This window comes from Nannospalax galili, unplaced genomic scaffold (genome assembly GCF_000622305.1).
Source record: "Nannospalax galili isolate Female #2095 unplaced genomic scaffold, S.galili_v1.0 scaffold806, whole genome shotgun sequence".
NCBI lineage: Eukaryota > Metazoa > Chordata > Mammalia > Rodentia > Spalacidae > Nannospalax > Nannospalax galili.
In genome coordinates this window covers 77,309-94,991 of record NW_008355419.1, presented here as the reverse complement: position 1 = coordinate 94,991, position 17,683 = coordinate 77,309, and the positions used below count along the sequence as shown (strand labels likewise).

The window sequence follows — 17,683 nt, the reverse complement described above, 5'->3', positions numbered from 1 at the left end:
TTGCTCCGACCTGAAGGGAGCCTTCCAGTGGGACCTAGTTTCTAGGGTTCTCCCCGCAGGGCAGCCTTAGGGCAAGAACCCCACCTCAGCTGCCAGTTTATACAGGTCTGGCCAGGAAGTCCAGGTTTGTATACTACCTATGCTCAGTCTGGAGATGCCTGGATGTTGTAGTTCTGTAAACCCAGGGATCTCGCCTCCCAGTTGCCCTTCTCCTACACATCCTGTTTCCACATTGATCCCAGTTGGTGAGCCACTGGTGGCTATAGAGGACTTGTGTTCACTCTTAATTGTTGAAAGAGTGCAACATCATATGAGGGGAAGCCAGAACCGTCCCTTCAGCTTCTCTCCTGCCTGGGCCAACACTTACTCCAGACCCAAATCAAGGTCCCCAAGGCTAAACCAAAAGCAGCAAAGAGGCCATATGGCTCCCAGGTGCCCAAGATAGTAAGGATGAGGTATGGGGCCTATTTTCCTTATGTGCCCCACAGCCTTAGAATATGGGGTCTGACAGGAGCCTCAGGACTAGGATAGCAGCCAATCTCTGCTTGTGAACAGGTACACCGGTCTGTGCCCCATGTGGATATAGAATTGCTGTCTTGCAACTCTACACACTAACACCCAATATGTGAGCAGGGTTGCACATTTGTTTATAGACCTCCACCCTATTGTTCAGACAGGAACCAAAGATGTGCTGCAGCCATAAGCAGAGGGGACAAAAAAGGTCAGAGATGGACACTCAGCCTCAGGCCCATGGAGCCTAAGAAACATATTTATTGTTCAAGTTGGCTCATATTGCTATGCAGTGTCTAAGTGCATGTTATGTGTCCAGCTTCATACAGATCCAGAAAAGACACGACATTGTATACACAAGACACAGGAACTCTGCTTTGAGCCCTCAGGGGCAGTGCCTGGCAGGGACAAGAGCTGTGTGCAAAAGACTGGCTAGGGGTCTGCACCTTCTGAGAAAGCCTCTGCCTCCACTACTGCTCTACTATGACAGCCGCTCTGCTTCCTGCTGTTTACAGAGCCCAGATGTGTCGCTCATTCTCCTGTAGTGAGTGTTTACTCCCAGCATTCCCTGCTGCCTCCACAAAGAGGTAGCCAGGTGAGAAGACATTCTGGAGGGCTGCTTGATCCCCTGCACGCAGGAGAGTTGACATCAGAGAGTAAATGTGTGAACTGGTAGCTGCAGCATTTCTCATCCATCAATAAATAATGAACCAATAAATAAGTAAATAAATGGCACACACATAAATGAACAAGAACGAATAAACACAAAGACAAGGACTGAAGGAGCAGGAAGTCCCTGGTGGGGTTTGTGATCTGCCCCAACACTTGGCAGAAGACAGGAAGGTGGTAGGGCTGCCCTGTGGGGCTTAAGGCATGTGGAAGGCTTCTGGGTTGTCTGACATGGGTCAGAGGCTGGTAGAGGACACAGAGAGAGTGGGTGAGGAAGGTGGTGGGAAGTTGAGCAGTTCCAGCACTGCCACACCCACACTGCTGCGCCGTGTGAACATGCAGGATGCTGCCACCCACTTGTTGGTCCTTGGGTTGTACTTCTCTATGGAGTTGAGGCTGGAGCTGCCATCATTGCCCCCAACAGCATAGAGCCAGCCGTCCATGGCCACCAGGTCATGTGTGCTCCTGGGGGTTGGGTATGCAAGAGTGAGCCCAAGGGGCAGGCCAAGAGAGAATCCAAAAGAGTGGGGCACAGAGGGAGGAACCACAGGGGCAGAACTAGGAGAGGCCCAGGTGTCCAGGAGAAACACTATCAAGGCGCTTTGTTCACAACTCTGGAGCTAGTCTCCTGGGGTAAACCAGCTATAGTGGCAGAACCACTCACCACCCACCCCTGGCCTTATAGACCTGCGGATGTTCATGGGTGCCACACTCTCCCAGGCACCAGCCTTGGTGCTATATCTCTCCACTGAGTTGAGGCAGCTTGTGCCATCGTTGCCCCCTGCCACATACAGGGCACCCTCCAGCACTGCTACACCTGCTGAGCTGCGCCGGCTCAGCATTGAGGCCACAGGTGTCCATGCATTCACCTGTGGAGACAAGCGTACAGGCTAGAAGTAGACCCAACAAGGGTATAACACCTTTGCTGTAATGCAGGCTCTACTCCTGGGTGGGGATCTGTAGGAGAGGGGTAGGATATAGAAGGCAGATCCCTTGGGGGGCACTGGTAGCCAGAAGATGGGATGACACCACCCCCACAGCACTTGAAAGGAAGTCATTGTGATAGGGGTGCATTATGCACCTGGGGCTCGTACTTCTCCACAGTGGCCAGGTGTGATGAGCTGTCGTAACCGCCCACAGCGTACAGGTTCCCATCTGTGGGAAGGCAACATACCCATGGTGCTTCTGCAGGGTGTGAGGGACTGGAGGGTAGGTGGGAAACGGGCAGGCATGAAAGCAGTCACCACAGGAAGCAGGTCCTGTCACCCACCCAGTGTGGCCACACGCACATATCTTCTCCGGGTGCTCATGGCAGCAATGGATGTCCATGTTCCCGTCAATGGGTCATATCGTTCAGCACTGTGGGCACCAGAACGATGCTGTTGTTTAACTAAAACAGTCAGGTGAACCTGCCCCAGGACCTGCTCACCCCAATGGTGTGGCTGAAATCCTGTGCTGGGCACCACAAACTCTATGAGTAGACAGCAAGGTCTGTTGGATAGGTATAGGTTCCTGGCTGCCTGGACTGGAGGGAGGGTCCCAGAGAGAAAGAGGGACAGAATAGAGCCTGGGCCCTACTGCTGTGGTGGCCTGAGGTAAAGAGGCCTTGGAAACCTTGGTGGTGACCAAGTGGCCTGGGTCAAGAAGGATCTGTGCATTTCCTTGGCTAGATGTAACTTCATGGTCAAGTCAGCCTCACCTGCTGCTGCTGAGCCAACCCTGCAAGGCCACTGGGGCCCTAACCCCAACTACTACCTGTTGAGGCAGGAAGCCCCATCATAGCCGCCGGCTGCATACAGAAGCCCATGCAGGGCAGCTACACCCAGGCAGCTTCGCCTTGTGCCCATGGACACCTCGGGCTGCCATGTGTTGGTCACAGGGTCATAGGACTCCACAGTAGCCAGGTCTGAGGTTCCATCGTAGCTAGGAGAAGAGTCCGCTACTGATCAAGGATGGCCTGGCAGGCATGTGATAACCCCCTGACCCAAGCCCAGCTTCTATGCTTACCCGCCCACAGCATACAGCCTGTTCCCAACAGCAGCGACTCCTACCCGGGCCCGACGTGTGGACATGGAGGCCACTACGTGCCAGCGGTCGGTTCGAGTGTCATATGCTTCACAGTCTCCATGGATGGCAAACAGGCTCCCACCACCTGATAGGTGGGTGAAAAGATAAGGGACCTAGGAAGGTGTGTGGCTAGTGGGGGGACAGCTCTAGTACAGCCTAAGGGCAAAGATACCAGGACTCCAGGAATTGGAAGAGATGAGGTTTGGGTCACAATGGTAGGCCCCATACCATAGGATCCCTGGGATACAGGTCATGTGTGTGGTAGTCTGGGTTTGTGTTCTGACTAGGGGTGGATGACCCAGGGCAAGGATGGGAAAGAGAAGCAAAGAGCCATACCAACAGCAAAGAGCACAGGGCCAGCACCCTCACAGCGACGGGGCCGGGTGCGGCTGGTACCCAGAACACCCCTTTGCTCAGGCAGCAGGTGGAACTTTAGGGCCTCAATGAGCAGGTCTTTGCAATCAGGATGATGCCTCACAAGGCTCTCAGCATCCACATGGCCTAGTAGGAAGTCTCGGCTCAGCAGAGGCAGCCGCACACACTTCATCAGCTAGGGTAGGAGGTGCAAAGGTAAGGCAAGATTCTAGGGCACATTTGCCCCAGGGCTGAGACAACCAGATGCCTACCCCACCTGTACAACGGGTTGAGACAGGTTCCTGTATTGCCCCTAAGGGGTCTCTGAATGGGAGATTAGGTAAGGACTCCATGAACACTCACACCTTGGCCACCTGCATTCTCTCTGGACACCATGGGAGTTCCAGGGCCTGGTCTCACCCTTGGGACATGCTGCCTCCGAGTGTCTACATCATGTTTGACCCAGCTCAGGACTGCACGGTAGACATCTTCCTCTGAAGGCACATTCAGGCTGTCGCTAGAGACCAATTCCAGCACCTGGGGGTAAGAGGTGCTCAGACCTGACATCTGGGGAGGGTCTTGTGGGCCCAGGAAGGCCTGGAGGTATCTGGGAATATTGGAAGGAGGGAGCACCCCTCCCCCAACAGTTCTTAGCGGAAGGGGCCACACAAAGTCAAAACCCACAAAATATGGTCCCAATGGTAGAGGGTGTCCTAGGCTTTGAGTAGTCTTGGGGACATGAAATCAGAGACTGAGGTTCATGTTCCTGGAGTGTGGTAAGGACAGGAATCTAAGGCAAAGGCTTGGGTAAAGTCAGACAATGGGGACACGGTTGGGGGATGGCCAGGGTATGGATCCTAAGGTAGAACTTGTATCAGGAACTGAGAATACAGATTTTGAGGCACTGGTTACTGGGGTCTGCACTGGGACAAGGAAAAGGTGTAGGCTGAGTCCCAACTGGCATGTTACCTGCTTCAGTGGTTACCTGCTTAAGTGGCAACAGCATGAACTCCTCAGTCTTGGCCACGTCCACGAAGTGCTGCAGCACATACCTGTGTGCTGCTTTGAGCAGGTCACTGCATGAGTGTGTGTCTGCAAATCCACGAATGCCCAGGCAGTTGGAAGGGTCAAGCTGGCTCAACAGGAACTTGCAGCAGGCATCTCGGACACCATTCAACTGTAGGAGGCTGGCAGCTGGAAGTAGAGTCTGGGACATGGAGATACATGAGACTCTAAGGGGGGGCCAGGAGAGCACAGAGCAATTGGAGAATGGGGAGAGGACTGGGGAGGCCAGGGCACAGGGACCTGGGCAGGAGGCTTTAGAGAGTATAGGTGTGGGGATGGGACTCCTCACCTGTACATTGCCCTCGCCCACCACAATCTCAGCTGTGTATGCAAACTGCACCAGCTGATCTAAGGCCTGAGGGTCAATGTCATGTAGCGTCACATGTGTCTGGCGGCTCTCACTCATCTCATCTGTGAGGACAGTGAGTCAGGCTGGTACCTACCCTGGGAAACCTGCATAGGGCCCCCAAGGGCTGCCCAGACTGTGGTATGTGGTACTTGCTTGTGAACATGGCGTGGAAATAGGGACTGCAGGAAGCCAACACTACTTTATGTGCGCGGATCTCCTTGGCAGCCACATGCAGGACGATGTCACACAGGAGGCCACGCTGCCGCATTCGGCTCATGGCCACGAAGGCATCATGGTAGTGCCTCTTGGAGTTGTGGGCCACACTATGGCCCTCTCGGCTCAGCAGCTGCATGGCACCTTCCATGGGGGCTGCAGGCCGGGTCTGTCTGGGTCGGGCACGCTCTGCTTCAGGGCTGCAGGCCGCAGGGCTAGGTCAGGGTTTACACTGTAGGGAGCCCCTCACCTACCCTTGAGAACTCTGGGCACAGTCTGGGCAGCTGCACTCTATCCCCAGCAGTCCAGTCATCAGGGGCCAGCAGCCCATTAAGGACCATCCTGTCACTCAGTGCCACTTTTCAGGGCTCAAGACCTCCCTCCTGTCAAGAAGCTTCACTGGAGCCAGACCAGACACTCCTCTCTAAACCTAAGCCTGTTCCCAATGGTGCCTATTCCTCTTCTGTCCATCATCCCTCCTCTGCTCTAAGCTCCTCTTCCAGTGCCGCCCCCGCCCACCAAGGCAGTTCCCAGGGGACAGGTGTCCTCAGCACTCACTGGGAGTGCAGGAGGAGCTGGAAAAAAGTTGGCCAGCGCTGTCCCTCTGGAGCGGACCCCTGCCTCCCACACACCAGGTTGACCTCACCCAGCCCTGCGAGCAGTCCCTTTGGTCCCATTCTGCAGACCGGTTCAAGTGCGGCCAGAGTAGCAAAGGGCTGAGACCGTGCCCCGCGGCCTGCGGGGCACAATCCCTCCCTCCGCCCCACTCACGCCGGCGGCTGCGGCGGCGGCGGCGGCGGCTGCGGCTGCGGCTGCGGCGGCGGCAGCGCCTCAGGAACGAGGCCCGGAGGGAGGCCCCGGGCTGCCGTGTTCCGGACTCTGCGTCCTGCCAGCTGGGCGCTCGCCGCGGGGCTGCATAACTTCAGCCGCCAAACCCGCGGCCAACCGGGGAATACAGAATGACTGACGCGGACCACAGGAGTACAGCTTCGCCGCAGCGGCCCCTCGGAGCACGCCCGCCGCCGCAGCCGCTGTTTCTCGGCGCCGCCCGCCCCGCCTCACGGGGTTCTAGGACCCGCCCCTCTCGTCCTCCCGATCCGCACCCTTCGCATCACTGGCAGATCGAGGTGTCAGCGTCGCGTTGCCAGCCTCCTTCTGCCTGGGAACCGCGCTCCCTCAACCTCCACACCTCCCTCGTCGTCTTCCAGGGAGCCCCTGGCCCGCGTCTAGTGCCTCGGCTAGCTTCGAGTTCTAGAACCCCAGCAGCCTGCTCCATCCTGTTGTGATTGACTAGCCCCACGTGGCTTTTATAGCACGGGCTTCGCCCCAGGTGCTAGCCCTCTTGTCCTGTTCTACGGCCTTCACTCCACAGGGATGTAGAAAGGCAACTTCCCTCCTGGTCCAGCGCTCCTACACGTAAATGCTTGGCTGTACCAACTCCCAGCTGCTGAATCTCTGCGCATTAGGTGGATAGGGGCTGCTGGGGACTGCAGGAGGCTGACAGGTGCTGCGGCATCTCGATGATGGACGCAGCACACTTTCTGGTTTCAATGAATCACAAGCAAACCAAGGCATCTGATGTCGTCCGATTTTTGATGAGCTGTCTGCGTCTGTGTTGCCATTTATATCTTTCTTTGCTTTTTTTTTTTCGGTTCTTGTTGTTGGTCTTTTTGAGACGGGGTCTCCCCATAGCCCCAGCTGTCCCGGAACTCACTATGTAGAGCAGGCTGGCCTCCAAATCAGAGAGATCCGCCTGTCTCTGTCTCCCGAGTGCTGGAATTAAAGGCATTAAAGGCACGCGCCACCAGGCCCCGCGAAGCCTATGCTTTTTAAGTTATTGATTTGTAAGCGCTCTTTGCATAGGAGGCCCCGCTATCAGCCTTTTGTCTATTGCCAATGAGCTGCATGACACAGATGAACTGCGGGAAGGACAGGTCGGACCTCGGGTTGTGTTCCCCAGGTAGCAACCGTTGTTACTGCTCCTTCTGGTGAAGAGCACAGAAGCTGTGCGCGGCAGTCAGCCTGCACTCGGTGCAGGAGCCTCGACCAAGAAGGCAAAAGCGCCCTCCCGCCTGGAGGCCGCCGGTATTGCAATCTAAGAACCCTTGAGCCACCAGCGAGGAGCGAGGGGCAGGGCAGGCGAGAGGAAGTGCGGCGGCGCGAGGCATTCTGGAGCCGGAAATGCGGTGCACGTTACTTTGAACGTCATGGCGGTGGCTCGCGCCCCTAGGAGGTGAGTGGAGTTGGAAGCGTTGCGGGAAAGCCCGCTCGCATTCGTCTCTCTGCGCTTCGGGATGAGGCTGGCCAGCTGGCAAGGTTGTGACTTGCTGTTACATGCAGGCGCCTGGCGGAGCTGACAGTGGACGAGTTTTTGGCTTCGGGCTTTGACTCCGAGTCGGAGCCGGAAGAGTCCCTGGAGGCTGTGGAGCGGGAGAGGACCCGGGGCGAAGCCCCCAGGAGTCTGGAGCACACCAGGACGCGCACCTTGCCTTGGTGAGGGTCTGTCCAGCGCACCAGCCGCGCACAGCGCTCGGCATCCAGTGATTCTTGGGCCCCACGCTGCTGTGCAGAACCCTGGGCCAGCCTTCTCCTCCCTGGCGGGCCGCCTAGATGTCCATTTTTGACAAAGAGAAGCCCTTGGTCCTTGGTAAACCAGTCTGCCACGTGCTGGCGGGGACATGCTGTGGGCGGAAGAGAATTACCGAGGCTGGAGGGCGTGGTTCGTAGATGCACTGAAGGCCTGGGGTGGGTGGGGGGACTTGGTTTAGATTGGCGACTTGAGTGGGAACTGCAAAAGCCCTAGAGTTCTACGGCTTTGAGGAATTGCAGAGGCGGGTGTGACTGGCCGAAGGGACTCTGGAAAGTAGCAGGCGATGAGCCCAGAGTGACTGACAATGAGGAGACTGGGTTCGAGAGAACATTTCTTGTAAGATCTCTTGGTAAAATGGGAAGCAGCCTCAATTGAACAGTGAAATAACATTAGATACCATACAAGAAAGGGCCCTTAGGATTGCTATGCCGGTCAGGATTGTGGGTGGGTGGTAAGGGTGGAAATTGAGAGTTTTGAGAGGAAGCATACCCGTAGATTTGGGGGTACTACTGGAGTGAGCATGGTGAGTGCACAGCAGGTCTGGAAGAGTCCTGATTGTATGTTGTGCTTGAGATGCTTGTGTTGAAACGGTATCAGAAGTTCTGAGTGTGAGTATGGGAGAGAGATGAGCCGATGACTTACCTCCTGGAACTCCTGCTTGGTCATTGGTAGTAGCTACTGTGAAGGGAACAGACTAACCTCATGACCTCACTGAGGAGATGAGCAGACTGGCTATGTGGAAGGACAGGAAGCCCTTCCCGGTGTTGGTTTTCCACTGGTCTTACAAAACAATTTCTCAGTCCTCATAAAGGGCGTGCTTCTGAGCATAAGGACCAGCTCTCTCGGCTAAGGGACAGAGACCCTGAGTTCTACAAGTTTCTGCAGGAGAATGATCAGAGCTTACTGGACTTCAGTGACTCAGACAGCTCTGAGGAAGGAGAAGAGCAGTTCCACTCCCTGCCAGACATGCTGGAGGTAAAACCTGGCAGACCTGGGTAGGGGGGCAACTGTGGCTTCTATATTATGTCCTACCTTGGTCCTTTTGTGTTTGGTGCAGGAAGCAAGTGAAGAGGAGGAGGAGAATGGAGGAGAGGACAGTAACTTAGCCCCCAGAGGATTGCAGAGGAAGAAGAATGAGCCTGTCCCTGTGACCCTTACTATGTTGGAGAAATGGAAGCAGGGGGCAAGGGTGAGAGGCAGTATAAGCTGGGTGACTGGACTCCCACAGGCAGGGGTTTCTTTCCTTCCTCAAATGTCTCTGAGCATTATACAATAACCATGTGTTTTTTTATCTGCCGGGATTCCCTGGTTGCATAGTCTCAGTGGCAATATATAGTTTTGCCAAATTCCTTCCTCTTAGTCTCTATTGGCTCTTCTATCACTGAAGTTGAGCCACTGTGGGTTGAGCATAGAGTTTGTTTCATTGCATTTTCTCTTGCTGTAGTGGAATACCAGAGATTGGGTATTTGTAAACCCAATTGGTAATTTGTAAACTTAATTGGCTCACAGTTCTGGAGGCTAGTAAATCTAAGAATATGATGGTGGCATTTGGTAAAGGCCTTGTGTGATACTTCTTCATATCTCTCTTTGGGGTGCTAGGTATTGAACCCAGGTTCTCATACATTCTAGGCAAGAGCTCTATCCTGAGCCCCATCTTTCTCTCATAAGGCCCTCGTAGGGTCCTGACCCTTATCATCTGATCTTGATTACTTCCCAAAAGGACATTTTCCAAATACCACCTTATGAATTCAGACATTATTTCTATCACATGAGCTTTTGAGGACACAGTCAAATCTTTAGCAACATTTGTTCATGGTGGGGGTGTGTGTGTGAAGTCCTTTTAGTGATTTCATATTTGGCTTTTAAGCTTTGGACTCACTATGTAGCCCTGGTGACTGGTCTTATACTCTATATAGAGGAATTTGGCCTCAAATTTGCAGCATTCTTTTTGCCTCTGTTTTTCTAGTGCTAGGATTGCAAGTATCAGCTGTCATGTTCACTCTCCCATTGATTTCTCAAAGGGAGAACTCCATATACTACCTGGAGCTGGCCTATGATCCAGGACTCTCAACTTTTCCTCTGGGGCTCTTGAAACACTCCCTCCCATCCAAAAGGGCTATAGGCACAGTTCCTTTTTGTTACAAACCCGTAGCCCAGTGATCTTACCTCCACCACTGCCCAGTCCCTGAGATTGTGTGTTAGGGACACCTTTCCCACCTTGAGTAGGTTCTTGGAATCAGGTACTGTGTGGCCTAATGCTCCCCTAGTGATTTTGGTTTCTTGCCCTTTTAGCAGCACCTCACTCCCAGGCTGTTCCATGAAGTTGTGCAGGCATTCCGAGCAGCTGTAGCCACCACCCAAGGAGACCAGGAAGTTGCTGAGGCTTGCAGGTTCCAGGTCTCAGATAGTGCAGGTGAGCTGGGGCTAGGGGACCCAGGTCAGACTCCATTGTGACACCTATATTCCTTACATAGGCAAATGACATCTATGTTCCCTACAGTGTTCAACGCTCTGGTCACCTTCTGCATTAGAGACCTCTTTGGTTGTCTTCAGAAGCTGCTGTTTGGAAAGGCTCTGAAGAATAGCAGCAAGTAAGGGGATGGGCTTGTAGGCAGGAACCTTGTCACTGATGGGGTAGAAAAGGTCACAGGTCTTGAGGAAGCGCAACAGAAAAGCTGGTATAGGGAGGGTCATAGCGGGGCTGAGAGTGCACATACCCATGTGTCTTGAGGTAGTAAGTACCTATAGAGTCAAACTAAGCACCATTAGGAATCAGACTCCAGGGAGGGCCCTGCTATCAGCACTCAAAGGGGATAGCACTTGTCTTGTACATTAGTAGGGTGTGTCCATTTGAAGACAGCACAGAAAGAAGGGGCTAGGGAAGTCAACAGGTGGGGAGGGTGGAGGATAATCCAGAATATGAGTCAACATTAGCCCAAGTGGGCTGGCAGTAGCTAATGCCGCCAGACCCTGGGGAGCAGTTGTCATGAAGGGGCAGATGGGATTTTGGAAGCAGGATTGCATCCTGAGTCAAGTGAGTTGCTTCAGGTGTCACACAGATGGTGTTGGTCTAGGTATCAGGAAAATTGGACAATGGGATTACTTTAGGGAGCCCTGCTTTTGGTCCTTGGTGTAGTTCAGTAGATTTTGGTGAAAATCTATTACTAAGTACTTGAACACTGAAGAGTAAACTATGTAAAACCCACAGGGGTTTTATAAAGCTGTTGCTAGATGTCCAGCCATTTAGCAGTTACGAGTCTGGAATTTTAGTTGCAACTGAGTATATAAGCATATTCTTTATGATGCATGACACATATAGGTCACAGACACACAGTGTGCAACACCAAAGGGTGCCTGGTTAGGCCCCAAAGGCCTTGAGTGATGGCTATAGAGTTTGGGTGCCGGTAAATTGGGAAATGGGGCCATAGGGACCCAGAAGAGGGACATAGGGAGGCAGCTGAGACAGGAGTCCTGAGGAAGATAGCTTAGGATTTTAGAGGACAGTTGCTCTGAACTGTGCCCAAGCATGTGGCCTGTGGGAGGGGCGGGTGCTGCTTTGTTACAGGTGTCACTCTGGGCTATACTCAAGAAGGTCCTGGTAAGTCCCTGCATCTGCTGGTTGTAAGGAGCTCCTCAGCTTTTTGTGTATGGGGCTAAGTTATGTGCCCTTGTGTTGTAGACTCTATGCTTGGGCAGCCTTGTGTCTGAATTACAAGATGGGGTGGGTGTGGTCCCTGCAGGATGCTGCTGCCGTCCAGTAGCCCACTCTGGGGGAAGCTCCGTGTGGATGTCAAGGCATACCTAAGTGCGGTCATACAGGTACTATTCTGGTGGGGGAAGAATCCAGGAGGCCTGGCCATGTCCAGTGGTCAAGTGATTTTTTTTTTTTTTTTTTTTTAAATATCTGAGACTTAAGTGAATTTGGACCTCACTGTCCTTTTTTGCTTCTTCAGCTGGTAGCCTGTCTGGCTGAAACCACAGTGTGTGTGGCCGTCCTACAGCATGTCAGCAGCTTGGTGCCTTACTTCCTGACCTTCCCCAAGCAGTGCCGTATGCTGCTTAAGGTGTGTTGGCCCATCCTGCTGTATTGGTATGGCTAGGGATGTCTCCCTTACTTGTTCTACTTCTGGCTAGGTAGAGGCAACATCTATGCCCACACTTACTGCTGCTGGCTCCTCTACATCCCTTCCTAGGGTCCCAGTATTAGGTTGCCCTCTGTCCTCTCAGCTGTGAGAATAGGTTCCACTGAGGCATGTTAGCAGTGGATGGTCTCTGGCTGGGGCAGGCAGTGATGGCTCTCTTTTTCAGAGGATGGTGATTCTGTGGAGCACAGGTGAGGAGTCCCTACGGGTCTTGGCCTTCCTGGTACTCATTAGAGTCTGCAGGCACAAGAAGGATACCTTCCTCAGTCCCATACTAAAGGTATTATGGGCCATGCATCTGTCTATCAAGTCTCTGTTGGGAATCAGTCCGATTGCCTGGTTGATGGTCCTTGTTGGGTTCTGACACCAAACTCTGGGTACATGGACCCATAGATCACAGTTTTCTTACCAAGAAGTTGGTGTGGTGATGAGGACAGGAGTCCTTGGCCTTCTGAACTCCACTTGGATGCTGATACACACCACTCCTGAGGGAGATGGGGGGAGGGTGGGGAGGCTGTCTTCTCTAGGGATGATACTGGAAAATAGAAACAGATCTGAGGCTACAAGGATCAGACCCTTCTGTCCAGTGGCAAGTCTGGGGTAGTCTCCTGGCATGTGGAGATCCTCCATTTCTGCTTGTGCAGACCTAGCGTGGAGCAGAGCATTTCCTTTACCTGTCTCCCAGGCCTTCAATCCTATACTTGTCCATCCATAGCTCACCCCTCCCTTCTCTATAAGACTCGTCTATGTACCTTAGATTTTGTGCCTGAGGCTGGTGGGTACAACTATAAAAGTTGAGCAACATCAGGGTCCTGGGGAGTAGGGGTGGATGGAAGTGGAGTGGGCTGGGAACCGTAGAGGGAATGAGTCTGCTGCTGAGTGGCCAGGCTATACTTTTGCTTGGGACAGCAGCTCTGATGGAAAAACCCAGGTATTGGCAGATGGCTTGGAACTGAGCAGTGGTTACTCAGGTAGCTCTTAACTGGTGTCTCTCTGTCAGCAAATGTACATCATGTACGTGAGAAACTGCAAGTTCACTTCTCCTAGTACCCTGCCCCTCATAAGCTTCATGCAGCGAACACTGACTGAGCTGCTTGCCTTGGACTCCAGTGTCTCCTATCAGCATGCCTTCCTCTACATCCGCCAGCTTGCCATCCACCTGCGTAATGCCATGACCACGGGCAAGAAGGTATGCTATCAGGCCCCTCCAAGCCAGGAGCCTGGCAGAGGGCTTGGGATAGTTTGGAAGTTCTAGTCTATTGGGGGAGCCACCTCAGCATTTTGGGGGGAGACTGGGTGATTCTGACATGGAGGGACTGACTCTTAGAGGTGGACTCTACTCTTGACCAGGAAACATACCAGTCTGTGTACAACTGGCAGTATGTACACTGCCTCTACTTATGGTGCCGAGTCCTGAGTGCCCTTGGTTCCAGTGAGGTCCTACAGCCCCTACTCTACCCTCTCTCACAGGTTATCATCGGCTGCATCAAGTGAGTTTTAAGGGTAGGGCTTCATCAGGTTTTTCTGGGGCGGTGGGGGCACCAAATTCATCAAGATGTTCTGGGCAATGTTCTTGGTCAGGGGTTTCTAGGGCAGGGGTTTCTAACCTTTTGGCTTATTTGAGCCATATTGAAGAATTGTCATTTAGGGTTTGTCTGGGTCTTGGTGGGCCTGGGAAGATGAGCTTGGTGGGCCTGGGCTTGTAGGAATCAGCCTCCACTTAGGCAAGCAGGTTAGCCTCCCAGGATGCAACACCCATGTGTTCTAAGGCTTAGGTGGGCACAGCTGGAAGGGCATTCAGATCCAGTGGCCCAGGGTTCTTGGAGCTTTTGGTATGCCATGAATGTGCTGTGTACCTTTCTGACCAGGAGGGGGCAACTGTGTCCTCTTGAGACTAGGCTGGGAAGGAAAGCAGAAGGTTCAAGGAAAGAATCCCCCAAAGCAGGGAATGGCTAAGAAAGGGAGTCAAGAATGAGTAGCTGCATGTTAAAATGAAATTGAGTTAAAAGCTAGTTGGGTGTCTTTTGGTCCAACAGCTGAGCAATGAGGCAGGACCCAAGCCCAGGCTTTTGTTGTACCCTGTTGTGTTTGAGGAATATGATTCTTCTGCATGGGTGTTGTGAGTGCGTACCTTGCAGGAGTGACACGGACCCTCCTGTAGTAGCTTGTGAATGGGGAAAACTCAGGGGCAGTGGTCAGTTAAGGCTGGTGCTTGTGGCTGGCTGCCTGACCAGGCTCTGCTCCTTCTTGTTCCAGACTGTTGCCCACTGCCCGCTTCTATCCATTGCGTATGCATTGCATACGTGCCCTGACATTGCTGTCCCAGACAACTGGCACCTTCATTCCTGTTCTGCCCTTCATTCTCGAGGTGACTATGTTGTGTACAACTTGGGTGGGGACTTAGAAACATCTTTTGGAAACCACATCTTCTCCCCTGTGGCACCAGTGGTGACTTTTGACTATAGCCCTGTGGCCCCTCTTGTCTTGGCAATCTGTTGAGGAGCTCTTGAATTTGGTCTACCCAAGTCTCTCACTTTCTGTAACATCTTTTTCTTCTCACTGAATAGTCCTCATTCTGACCTCTGCTTTGGCTCATTGCAGCTGGCCCTTTGATCCCTCACACCTGGTACAGGTTTCCTGAGAAATCAAACCACAGGGGCTAAAACCAAGATCTCTACCTACAGGGTGTCCCTCTCCTTCCTTTAACTTATGAGCAGAAGGGAGTATTGAGAGCAGCCCTACATGCCAGTTAGCACCATTTGTTAGAACTAGAGAAAGAGCATATCCCCTCCCCTTCCCCCTCCACTTATCATTAATTGCTGTAGTTGGCTCTGCTACCAGCACCATGCTGCTGCGTGGGGTCTTTTGCCAAGGGGCTTCCCTTATAGAACCTTCCCTTTCTATTCATCTGCATGAACCTGGTACCTCCTTGGTTCACCTGCCCTGGTATATGGGGTCTCCTAGTGGTTGGGGAGTTATCACTGCACCAAGAGGCCAGGCTAGGCTCCTACTCCCCTCCTTTCTTGGAAAGGTCAAGGTTCAAGAACTGGGGGTGTATAAAGTAACAGCCCTTCTCCCGAGACCTGTCTCTCTCTGCTCTGTATTTTTTTGTTGCTGGTTGTACCCACAGTGCCTGGGATGTAGATGTGCTAGGCTCAGGCCTGTATTCTGCATGGTCTTCAAAGGAGGTTTGGCGCGGGGTGGGGGGGGCTTTTTACTATTTTATTTATTATTTTTATTTTATGTGTATGAGTGTTATGCCTGCATATGCGTAAGGGCATTTGTATCATGAAATGCCCATGGAGGTCAGAAGAGGATGTCGGATTCCCTAGAACTGGAGTTACAGATGATTGTTAGCTGCTGTGTGGGTGCTGGGATTCAAACCTGGGTCCTCTGCAAGAGCAGTCAGTGCTCTTAACCACTGAGCCATCTCTCCAGCCCCAAGTGGGGGGCTTTGTACACAGGGGTCCTAATGGCTTCCTGTCAATGGGCTCAGGGTTCTGGAAGGTGGACAAGATCTGGAGGCATCTAGGGGCTTTGGGGCTGTGTTTGGTTGTACACACTGGTCTTGAGTGATCTCTTAGGGCTGGACTGACATCCTGGGGGCAGGTTTTCCAACAGGTGGACTTCAGTAGGCGGCCAGGCCGCATGAGCGCCAGGCCCATCAACTTCTCTGTGATCTTGAAGCTGTCCAATGCCAACCTACAAGAGAAGGCATACCGGGTAAGGCTGGCCTCAAACTCATGGGAAATGCCCAGGACTATGTTTTAGCTGGTTCATATCAGGACTTCAGAGACAACTGAAGTAGACAGGAGGGATTGCTATTTGTGTAGCATTCTTGGTTTCTTTGGTAATAGTCCAGGGCCTTCTTAGTCCTATCCCCTGCAAAATTGGATATGGCTTCTGGGGAAGCTATAAGCACTTCCTTGTAGTCCTTACCTGGGAGATTGAACAGAATTAGAATCATTAGGCTGAGATACAAAACCCTGAGCTCTCTCTTCTGATGAGCTTGATCCTGCCACCTTAGGATGGTCTGCTGGAGCAGCTGTATGACCTTATTCTGGAGTATCTGCACAGCCAGGCTCATAGCATCGCCTTCCCAGAGCTAGTGTTGCCCACTGTCTTACAGGTATGTGCTCAATATTTGGCTCCCTTCCCCTGGCTAGGCCCCTTGGCATCTGCTTTGTGGCTAATTTGGACTATCTTTTAGTAGGTTTGGCTTCCCCTTGTACATAAGGGTGAAAGTTAAGCTTCCTTGTTTAGCCACACAGGGCAAAGCCAATAGCTTCATGCTCTTTGTGGTCAGCCTAGGGGGAAGATGTTTATTTGGCTTGGTAGCCCAAGGGGCTTCTTTCTGTGGGCTGTAGAGTTGACTTGTGGTGAGGGATTATTAGCCACTCACAAGGTTGGAGCAGGCCTGAGTGACTTAACCAGGATTTCAGGAACTTGCTGGCCTTTCCAAAGGCTAGCTGGAGGCGCCCACCCCCACCCCCCATGGCCAGGGCCATCTGTGGAAGTCTCAAGCCTGGGTTGGTCTAGTCCTTATTCTGCTTTCCCAGATGGTCCTGGGAGTTAAAGTGTGGTTCTCCTTCTCAGAAGCTCCTTTTGTGCCCCTCATGAGAGTCTTGTTTGCTGTTATGTATAAGGCAGCAGTTACATATACAGCTGTGCACACATGCTTAGTCACTGTTGGTCACATGACATGCAGCAGTGGCCTTCTCTTTCTGTGTCCTCTTGGCTAGTGATACCAGGTAATCAGGACACCTTTACTTTTGGGCTCAAGGTTTTGGGGATATGGATTTGTGTGTGTGTGTTGGGGGTGGGGGTGTCTAGAGCATGGAATCAGAAGATTTTTTTTTTTCCAGTAAAGATCCAAATGTCAGGTGCTTGAGGATTTGTGGGATGCATGGTTTCTCATAGCTAGTTCTTCAGCTGCTTACTCTGGCTGTCTGCAACAACAGCCACAGAAGTACATGAGTAAAGGAGCCAGGCCTTGTGCCAGTGAGATGAGATTTAATTTACAGAAAATGGTAATAGACCCTTGTGCCCCCCCCCCCAATTACCATATGGTTTTGTTTTGCCTGGACTCCCTGTGTGGTGGGGTGTAGTCCGGTCACTAGAGCTATACTAAGCCCCTCTTTTTTTTTTAAACCCCTCTTTTCTGCAGCTGAAATCCTTTCTCCGGGAGTGCAAGGTTGCTAACTACTGCCGACAGGTGCGCCAGCTGCTGGAGAAGGTGCAGGAGAACGCAGAGCATATCCGCAGCCTTCGCCAGAGAGTCTCCTTTAGTGTTTCTGATGAGCTGGCAGTGGTTTGTTGGAACCTGGCATCTGGGCCTTGGGATGGTGCTTCCTGAAGGCACCAGTTGGGGTGTGATAAATGTTTGGGGGATTTCCAGGGTGAGCATGGCTCTGAACTGTCCTAATCCTCAGGATGCTTGGGAGAAGCAAGCCCGGGATGAAGGAACCCCACTCATCAGGTACTACAGCCACTGGAGGAAGCTGAGAGACCGTGAGATCCAATTGGAGATCAGTGGCAAAGAGCGGGTATGGCTGGGATCTAGGACGATGGCCTAGCAGAATGTGGCCAAGCAGGTTACTTGTGAAGGGGGTTGAGCTGAAGGAGGACACAGTTTGGGTGAAGCCTGGAAGCTACTGTCAACCCCCAGGACATTTGTTTTAGTCACCTGACCATATATGGCTTAAGGCTGGGCTAGTCTAGGCT

General features: G+C 52.6%; 2 protein-coding genes across 7 annotated transcripts in view; one reads left to right on the top strand and one right to left on the bottom strand.

Moving 5' to 3' along the window:
* Positions 1-741: 741 nt before the first annotated feature.
* Positions 742-6,271, bottom strand: Klhl17 (kelch like family member 17). Of its 5 annotated transcripts, XM_029555809.1 has the most exons (13): positions 6,063-6,271; positions 5,999-6,028; positions 5,168-5,427; positions 4,955-5,076; positions 4,586-4,807; positions 4,021-4,137; positions 3,583-3,796; positions 3,187-3,331; positions 2,935-3,102; positions 2,450-2,538; positions 2,261-2,334; positions 1,867-2,048; positions 742-1,644 (listed from the first exon to the last, which is right to left on the bottom strand). In XM_029555809.1, exons 1-13 carry the CDS (start codon positions 6,143-6,145, stop codon positions 1,416-1,418), a joined length of 1,935 nt encoding a protein of 644 aa, XP_029411669.1. In that variant the 5' UTR covers positions 6,146-6,271; the 3' UTR covers positions 742-1,415. The 5 variants fall into 5 exon arrangements, with proteins under 5 accessions (XP_029411669.1, XP_029411668.1, XP_008850770.1 ...); XM_029555808.1 differs by lacking the exon at positions 6,063-6,271 and having other exon boundaries at positions 5,999-6,050; XM_008852548.3 differs by lacking the exons at positions 5,999-6,028; positions 6,063-6,271 and adding an exon at positions 5,786-5,987 and having other exon boundaries at positions 3,964-4,137.
* Positions 6,272-7,334: 1,063 nt separating this feature from the next.
* The window catches only part of Noc2l (NOC2 like nucleolar associated transcriptional repressor), an 11,507-nt gene continuing 1,158 nt past the window's right edge, over positions 7,335-17,683 (top strand). The window contains exons 1-16 of one of the 2 annotated variants that reach the window (XM_008852544.3): positions 7,335-7,460; positions 7,568-7,720; positions 8,618-8,792; positions 8,875-9,006; positions 10,113-10,230; positions 10,318-10,408; positions 11,558-11,636; positions 11,771-11,881; positions 12,126-12,239; positions 12,960-13,148; positions 13,310-13,449; positions 14,216-14,327; positions 15,569-15,682; positions 15,987-16,088; positions 17,127-17,270; positions 17,392-17,505. In XM_008852544.3, the coding sequence (XP_008850766.1) occupies positions 7,435-7,460; positions 7,568-7,720; positions 8,618-8,792; positions 8,875-9,006; positions 10,113-10,230; positions 10,318-10,408; positions 11,558-11,636; positions 11,771-11,881; positions 12,126-12,239; positions 12,960-13,148; positions 13,310-13,449; positions 14,216-14,327; positions 15,569-15,682; positions 15,987-16,088; positions 17,127-17,270; positions 17,392-17,505 (1,914 nt within the window). In that variant the 5' untranslated portion in view covers positions 7,335-7,434. Of the gene's footprint in view, positions 7,461-7,567; positions 7,721-8,617; positions 8,793-8,874; positions 9,007-10,109; positions 10,231-10,317; positions 10,409-11,557; positions 11,637-11,770; positions 11,882-12,125; positions 12,240-12,959; positions 13,149-13,309; positions 13,450-14,215; positions 14,328-15,568; positions 15,683-15,986; positions 16,089-17,126; positions 17,271-17,391; positions 17,506-17,683 lie in introns of both variants that reach the window. The other variant, XM_008852543.3, reaches the window with a different exon arrangement.

Coding starts and splice junctions, on each gene's coding strand:
- Klhl17 (XM_008852548.3), bottom strand. CDS start 5,904: ATGGGACCAAAGGGACTGCTCGCAGGGCTGGGTGAGGTCAACCTGGTG. Junction 5,077..5,167: donor TTTCCACGCCATGTTCACAA/GCAAGTACCACA, acceptor CTGTCCTCACAG/ATGAGATGAGTGAGAGCCGC. Junction 2,049..2,260: donor TGGAGAAGTACGAGCCCCAG/GTGCATAATGCA, acceptor TTGTCTCCACAG/GTGAATGCATGGACACCTGT.